This window comes from Plecotus auritus, assembly GCF_963455305.1.
Source record: "Plecotus auritus genome assembly, chromosome: 5".
Lineage (NCBI taxonomy): Eukaryota > Metazoa > Chordata > Mammalia > Chiroptera > Vespertilionidae > Plecotus > Plecotus auritus.
This window is the reverse complement of record NC_137776.1, coordinates 37071984-37080534: the sequence shown is the minus strand read 5'-3', so window position 1 is coordinate 37080534 and position 8551 is coordinate 37071984. Positions and strand designations below refer to the sequence as shown.

Here is an 8551-nt window from a genome sequence, read left to right as displayed (position 1 = left end):
AATAAAAAAATATATTAAAAAAAATCTCCCTTGCACTGGATCATTCTTACCATCCTACAAACAAGCTGTAATACCTCCATCTGGAAGAAGGGGAGACAAAACTTCCCTGGCCCCCACGTACCCTGTTAGCTTCTGCCTTGTTTCTCAGTTCTCAAACAAAATTCCTTAAAAGCAACATCGACATTCACTGTCTTCACCTACCCACCTCTCACTCCCCTCCCTTCCTCTCCAGTCTGGATGTTGTTTCCACCTCTCTACTGAAACTGCCCTTGTTAAGATCTCCAGAGACCTCCATGTTTCCAAGTCCAGAGGTCGTGTCTTTAAGTTTCACCATACCCCAACCTTCCAGTGAAGCACTCCTCATAGTACCATTCCTACCATTCCTTCTGTCCTGAAAACTCTCCAACTCAAGAAAACTCCATCTGGCCCATTTGGTTTCCTCCCTGTGCCCTCCATCCAAAGCCCATCTCCACCCTTGGCCTCCCTCCATCTTGTGTACTCAATATCTCCACTTGGGTGTCTGGTGGACATCACAAGCCAGGGGTGATTCTCACCCCCAAACGCACTGTCACTGTACTTGTTACCACTTCCAGACACCCCACTGATTAGACAAAAAATATAGAAGTCCCCCTCGATTTATTTCTTTTTCTGTCATCACACTTCCACCCAATCAGATCCATGAATCTAGTTCGAATTCCTATTTCCACGTGGGTCATTTTTCCCACCAATCGAACCCAGGCACCCTCATTTCATCCTTAATCCGACTTGGGCAGCAGACTTAACTCGCCTCGCAATTTCCACGCGGAGCGCCTGGCCGAGGCCTTTAAGACCCCGCCTGACCTCCCTCTACAACTCGGCTCTAGGCTCGGGCGTTTGTCAGTGACCCGATAGAGCGGATCCGGCCAGTCTCGTTCAGCGCGGCGTTCCAGCCGGTGGACAGCCCAGAGCCTGCGTTGCGGAAGCCAAAGGGATTTCGGAAAGAGGGTGCGGAACTCCAGGGGCTGGGGATGTTGCAGAGTTTTGGCTACGCCCCTTTCTGTGGGCGCGCCCCCTCCGTCCCCTTCCTGCCTGAGGTGAGCCACGGAGCCTCATGGGAGATGTAGTTTCCACCCTTCGACTTCCCTTTCTCTGAGGCTGCTGCTGGCCAAGCCGGGACTGCGATTCCCAGAAACCTCCCTGGTCCGAAAGCCGCGCCCCCTCCGCCGAGGGCTGGGAGTCCTGGTGACCCCCGGTGTCAACCGAGTTCAGTGATCACCCCTACTCCCATCCCCACCAGGCTAGCCAGTGTTCTCTCCAACATCCCAGGCATCGGGAGAGGAAGCGATAAAGGCTAGTGCCCCGCAGCACCTATCCTCCGCAGCTGCAGCCGCACATCTGCGTTGGCTCCAGCCCAGGGCCCCTGGGATGGGTCCCCTATCGGACGCGAGCCATCGACCGCGGGGTACAGGCGGCCTGCACGTCGTGGTGGTAAAACCTCCCCGGAGTTCGAAAGCCAACAGCGGCGGATGTCGAGGAAGGAGAGGGTTGTTTCAGGCATGTTTCTCGAGGAGGGAACACATAAAAAGTGAATAACCGTGAACTAATCCCTGTCTTAAGTGAATGAAGTATAGTTTTCTGGTAAATTTATTTTCATGGTTCAAAATTTCAGAAAATGTGAAAAGTCAAATCATTAGTGAAAAGTCAAATATATTCATAAGTAAATTTTGTATTGCTCACAGGAAAAGCAAGGAACCAGGGGACTGGGCCACAGTCAAGGAATGGGCTGTGGGAGGTGGGATATCTCTATACAGGTGAGATCGTAGAGGGCCACATAAACATGGCAAAGAGTTTGATTTTATTCAAAGTAAACGGAAAGCAATTGAAGGACTTAAGTAGGGGAGGGCAATGGGCTGAGTTAGGTTTTCAAATTATCCCCCCCCCCTTTTTTTTTAATAAACTGTAGGAAGACAAGAGTCTGAGAGGAGGCAGTCTCATGTGCATAGTAAGGAAATACGGTGGCAGAAAGGGATGTGGAGGTTTTGAGGTGAACAGGCAAGGCCTACTAAATTGTATGTCTGGGAGGAGGGAAAGGCAGGAATCAAGGGGGTTGCCTAGGTTTTGGCAGGAGCCCCTGGGTGGATGATGATTTGAGAAAGGCTGGGGAGAACAAGATTTTGGGGAGAGAGCAGGAGTTTTAGTTGGCCCATATTTAATTTGAGATGCCTATTGGACACCCAAGTGGGGATGCTGATAGTTCCCAGAAGAGTCATGAAAGATATGCACAAATGTGTCATTAGAATACAGCTGTATTTAAGGCCAAAGAAGTCATAAAGATAACTTTGGAAGAGAATAAATGGAGGAGGCTCTAGGAAAATATGCCCTGGGGCACATCACATTTAGATAAAAAGAAGCCAATAAATTGAATCTGGAAACAGTTCAGAGTGGGCCTAATGTGAAGGTGGGGAGGGGGGGAAAGGGGGGAGGCAGGGAGCACAAGGCCTCTAGGGCTCTTTCTGCTGTGACAATAGTTGGGTCTGTAATTCTGTGAAATGACTACAGATAACAAACAGGGTGGAAGCAGGAGAGGGTGCCTTTTTGGAACACTGAGATTTTCTAACTGCAAAAAATGGCTCCCCTGTTGAGTTAAACCTGGTGAAATGATTCCACCTTAACTGTCTCACCCACCTAACTCCTTTCTGTCCCTTACAGAGGCATGGCAGCCCCACATCCATGCCTTTGTGCTCCACCCTCCACCCTAAACGAAGCCCCTGGTAGTGAAAGGAATTTTAGAGACAGGACAAGCAGTTTTAGGGAAAAGGGGATTCATGGGAGAGGAATGTATATGGGAAGGACAGAAGTAGCTCCAAGACACCAGAATGCTTATCTTACTTTCACAGAGGATAGAGAAGGATAGAGAAATGTTACAAGAGGAAGACATACTTTCACAGAGGATATAGAAATGTTACAGGAGGAAGACATACATTCACAGAAGATATAGGAATGTTGCAAGATAAGGGGGAGAGAAAAAGGGGGGCACCACATGGGCTTTGACCTTTGAAACTGATACTCTGCAGAATGACCAATTAGGAAAGCACGGGGGTCTTAAATGGGGAAGAGGTCCAATTAGAAGGGAGCATAGATAAAGAACTTCCAGCCTTTAAAACCTTAGACAACGGGGCTTAGGTGGTTACCCCTCGAGAACCCCTCTCTATGTGGGAATGTGTATTTGCTTCCAATAAATTTCCACACTTTTACTAACAAGTCCTTTTAGTCTGAGAATTTTATTCTTTAAACTTCATGAGGCAAGAACCCACAAGGAGGAGAGTCTGGGCCCCGAACTCCACACATCATAGGAGGTTCTGGGGGTGTCCAGCCCAAGTGCCCTCAGAGTTGACAGTTTCTTTGCATTTCCAATGTGCCCTGGGCAGATTCCTGCAAACACACACACACACACATCCCATGTATTATGAGGTTTTTCCATTCCTGATAATAGACTTTTTACTCCAGTGCTAATGGGATCTCACCTGAAGACTCCAGGGGAACCTCCTGCAGATCTAAGAAAGGCAGCATTACTTTCCTCACAAGCTGTGAGAGATTAAATAAAATTAACATTTGCAAAACCCTAACTAGTGTCTAGCCCCAAACTGGCACTGACCATGAAAGAACGTCCAGCCCTTAGAAAAGTCGTAGAAGTTTAATTTGAGCCAACTTTTGAGGACATGCCCAGAAGTGAAAAATTTTTTTTTCATATGTTTTATTGATATTTTACAGAGAGGAAGGGAGAGGGAAAGAGAGCTAGAAACATCGATGAGAGAAACATCGATCAGCTGCCTCCTGCACACCTCCCACTGGGGATGTGCCCGCAACCAAGGTACATGCCCCTGACCGGAATCGAACCTGGGACCCTTCAGTCCGCAGGCCCACGCTCCATCCACTGAGCCAAACCGGTTTCGGCCAGAAGTGAAATCTTACAGGACTGAGATAATGCTCTGGGTAATGGCAGTTTTGCAGTTTGTTTTTTTACACATTACAATCAAAGGAGGAAGCATAACTGGAACTACGTGAAATCCATTGGTGGTAGATTAGGGAGGCAGGAGAAAGCAAAGCAGGGGTAATCTCTGAGAATGGAGAAAAAGTAAAACTGAGAGACACATACTTCATTTACATTGGTGGGTACAGGATAGTTAACAACATTTTCAGCACATAGAGATGGTATGTGTGGGGCACAAATCTCTAGTGGGAGATTGTGCCCTGAGGGATCTGGGAAAAGGGATTACCCAGGTATTCCGAAGGTATATTATTCATAGGTGCAGAAAGACAGTAGACAGGCTCAGTTAAGGTAAAGATTGACCTTTGTCACGGAAGATACCCACCTAGAAAGTTTTGCATTCAGACCATCCCATGTGGTTACTTCAGGTCTGAGTGTATAAGGCCCACCATGCAGTCGTCCCCTGAGCTTGTCAGGTTTAGTATGTATCCCCTTTTCGTCCACACTTGGCATAGAACAAAAGGTCTGTGTGTGCCAGGCCATCCCTGGTCACAGGCTGCTTTTCTGGAACATCACGTCCTTCTGTCCCGCTCCCCCCACCTGCCGAAAGGGTGTAGGCAGAGCGGGGATGCCTCCTGTCCATCTGGCATGTTAGTTGGTTTCAGTCCTAACGCACAGGGCAGCTCAATTAAGCCTCGGTTTCTCGAGCTCTACAATGAATGATCTAGGAACGGACATCCGCCACCCAGTGCGAGTGTGCGGGTGACGGGGCAGACGCCTGTGAAAAGCTCCATGGAGCCTTCCCAGACATCAGGGCTCACTACAGTTGCCCTTGAACTTAGACATTTTTCTCTGGACAGGCCTTCTTGGAACGGATACCCGGACTACAGCACAGCAGGAGGCCGGGACTCACCAGGAAACATGGCGGCCTCAGCATCAGGTCCGCGGAACCTAGAGTCCTTTGCGCGTGCGCCCGGCCCCGCCCCTTCACCGCCCTGCTTCGCCCGCGCGAAGGATTCTGGGGCGGCCAAGCCACGTCGCGCGCCAATTGGTGGCGTTCCGGGCCCGCCCTCGGGTGATTGACAGCGCCCTGACCGCCACCGCCCAGCCGCTGCTGCCGTCGCCGAGTGTGCAGGCCGCCGCCGCTCGCGGGCTGCGTGTCTGCCTCCGCCGACCAGCTTCCGCCATGGACCTGTTCGGGGACCTACCGGAGCCCGAGCGCTCGCCGGCTGCCGGTAAGTGAGGGGCTGCCCTGCCGGCGAGGAGAAGGGGGCAGGCGGGAGGGCTGGTGGCGGCCTGGAGGCCGCGGCGCCTGAGGTGGTCGGCGGGAGGAGAGGGCGGGCAAGCGCGCTCGCCGCGGGCCCGGCCCCAGCGTGCGCACTGCAGCTCCGGAGCCCCGGAGCGCTCCGCCATGTTCGCTGCGTAGGAAGAAAGGGCTCTGCTCGAGACGTGGGTCGGGGACAGCGCCGGCCCCCGCGGCCTTTGTGTGCGGCCCCCACGCGCCGGCAGCCCAGCTTCGGGGTAGCTCAGCGTCGGCCCGGCGCAGAGTCCCTCCGCCTTCGCACGTGGAGCGGCGTCCGGGGCCCTCTAGCCCGCAGTCCTCGGGCCTGGGTCTGAATTGCTTTTCCCTTGAGCAACGTTTTTCCGCGGGTGCGTGTACAAGTTCAGGGTTTTGTTTTGGTTTGTTTTTACCCCAGAGATTGAAGGAATCGCCAGTGTTATCTTTCGTGTTTTTGAATCATCCTCTGTGCTTCTCTGATTTTTCGGTTGATAGTAGTTTCCCGGGTCACGGGAAGTCTCCCTCTCCCCAGTCAGGAGCACCAGCCCAGGTTCACCCATCCGCCCGGCCCTGACCGCGGGGGTGAGTTCCTGCAGGCTGGGGTTTGAGCCCCACGCATTAGCCGTAGGAGACCAGTGCCTTTGTTATTGCTGTGTGTCCGGGTTTTGATGGGACAAATCCTGCTGACGTTTCCGTGCTACATTTGCAGGTGAGACCTTACTTCCAAACCCGACTTGTTGGCAGAAAACCTGGAACACTTTAAAAACAAATACAGATTTCCAGGCTCATCCCCACTAAATCCGAAAGTCTGGGGCTGGGCCCTGAATCTGTTAATAAGTCCCCAGGGGATTTTGCCGGGCCTGCTCAGCCGGAGTTCAGAGACAGCGGGTTCAGAACTGCTACTGCAGGGGACACAAGGGTGAATAAGAGTCAGCCTTTGCTTTCTAAGAGCTTAGTTCTGAATGCAAGTGATTAAAAATGATGACTGGCAAAAGTTAAGGACCGTGGGAACTGCTGAGTGTTGGAGGAGAGAGAGTGGGAAGGAAAGTGGTGCTGGAATTAGGCCTCTACTATTAAAGATGGGTAGACTTGTGATTTGCAGAGATTCCAGGTTGGCAACGATATGCGCAAAGGGAGAATATCTAGCTCTCAACTGACCGGTGTGGAGGAGTACTGCAACTTGGGGCACTGGAACGGGGGTGGTTCTGTCCTTCACGTGGCCTAGATGCTGGCTTGTCACGTGGGAACAGCCTGGCCAGTCTCTGCCATTCCCTGTAATGGCTGGTACAGAAGCATCTAAGTACTCAACTTGGCCATTCGTTTTCTAAATTGTTTTAGTTGTGCATAAAAACTGTGGCTTTGTGTATGCAGTCTTTTTTACTTTGTTGTTGGAGTATAACTTGTATCTGACTATATTTGGGGATGTGCCTATAAGCTTTTCGTTTAAAAAAAATTGACAAACAATATTATATTAGTTTCCAGGTGTACAACATAGTGATCAGACATTTATATAACTTGAAAATGATCCCCCCATAAGTTTAGTGCCCATCTGGCACAATGCATAGCATAGTTATTACAATATTATTGACTATACTAGAGACCTGGTGCACGAAATTTTTGCACGGGTAGGGTCCCTAGGCCTGGCAGGCAATTAGGGCCTTCTGGCTCCTCCCAGGTGTCTTCCTTCGTTCCATGCCGCCCCCTGGTGGTCAGCGCATGTCATAGAGAGCCATCGAATTCCTGGTCTCCTGGTCAAACTCCCGAGGGGACATTTGCATGTTAGCCTTTTATTTCTATACTAGAAGCCCAATGCACGAAGATTCATGCAAGAATGGGCCTTCCTTTCCCTGGCTGCTGGCACCGCCTTTCCGCTCCGGCCCGGAGCCGCCTCTTTTTGCTCCGGTCCTGCCTTCCCACGCTGCCCAGAGCCCCTGAGTGGCTGGGGCGGTGCGGAATGCTTGCGTCTTAGGTGCTTGCATATGGAAATTAACCCACCATCTTTTTTTGTTGTTAATTTGCATACTCGCTCCTGATTGGCTGGTGGGCGTCACGAGGTACAGTCAGTTTGCATCTTTCTCTTTTATTAGTGTAGACTAGGGGCCCAGTGCACAAATTCATGCACCTTGAAGGGAACTGTGGGCCGCGAGGCTGCGGTGGGCACAGGGGCGGGTCTTGGCCCATCCTCTGCGCCCCCACCTGGCCCCTCCCGCCATGGCCCCCAGTCCTGCTGGCACTGCTCCCACAGGCTGACAGCGCCCCTCAGGAGCAGGAGGAGGTGGAGAAGCCATTAGGGGTGATCAGGGCCAGCAGCGGGTTTGAGCGGGGCTGGCACCGGCAATGTATTCAAGTGGTGGCTCCAGCACTGGCAGCGGGTGCAAGAGGATGCGACTGGGCGCTGGCAGCGGGTGCAAGCGGGGCCAGCACTGGCAGCAGGTGCGAGCGCCAGGCAGGACTGTGGCCTGTGGGAGCAAAGAATTTTCAATAACCACCAGAGGCTTGTCCTAATGACAGCGACCGGCGCCCCACCTTGGTCTGGCACCCCCACTCACCTGCTCCACCATCCCGCTGCGGCCAGCGCACATCATTGCAACTGGTTGTTCGGTTGTTCCTCCATTCGGTCTATTTGCATGTTAGGATTTTATACATATAGATATATATATAAACTAGAGGCCCGGTGCACAAAATTCGTGCACAGGGGTGGTGTGTCCCTCAGCCCAGCCTGCACCCTCTCCAATCTGGGACATCCCTCTCACAATCCAGGATTGCTGGCTCCCAACTGCTCGCCTGCCTGCCTTCCTGATTGCCCCTAACTGCTTCTGCCTGCCAGCCTGATCACCCCCTAACTACTCCCCTGCCAGCTTGATTGATGCCTAACTGCTCCCCTGCCAGCCTGATTGTCCCTAACTGCCCTCCCCTGCAGGCCTGGTCCCCCCCAACTGCCCTTCCCTGCAGGCCCGGTCGCCCCCAACTTCCCTCCTCTGCTGGCCTGGTCACCCCTAACTGCCCTCCCCTGCAGGCTTGATTGCTCCCAACTGCCCTCCCTTGAAGGCCTGGTCCCTCCCAACTGCCCTGCCCTGCTGGCCATCTTGTGGCGGCCATCTTGTGTCCACATGGGGGCAGCCAACGTTGACCACATGGGGGCAGCCATCTTGTGTGTTGAAGTGACAGTCAATTTGCATATTACTCTTTTATTAGATAGGATAGAGGCTTGGTGCACGGGTGGGGGCCAGCTGGTTTGCCCTGAATCAGGGTGGGGGTTCCCTTGGGGTGTGGGGCGGCCTGGGCGAGGGGCCTGTGGTGGTTTG

General features: G+C 52.5%; 1 protein-coding gene across 16 annotated transcripts in view; it reads left to right on the top strand.

The window, feature by feature from the left end:
- The first annotated feature begins 5020 nt into the window (after nt 1-5020).
- Nucleotides 5021-8551, top strand: part of ILKAP (ILK associated serine/threonine phosphatase) — a 37902-nt gene continuing 34371 nt past the window's right edge. For 3 of the 16 annotated variants that reach the window (XM_080670442.1, XM_080670441.1, XM_080670444.1), the window contains exon 1: nt 5041-5202. In XM_080670442.1, coding sequence (XP_080526568.1) covers nt 5154-5202 — 49 coding nt within the window. In that variant the 5' untranslated portion in view covers nt 5041-5153. Of the gene's footprint in view, nt 5203-5300; nt 5618-8551 lie in introns of those variants that run through there. The other 13 variants (XM_080670443.1, XM_080670432.1, XM_080670447.1 and 10 more) reach the window with 12 other exon arrangements.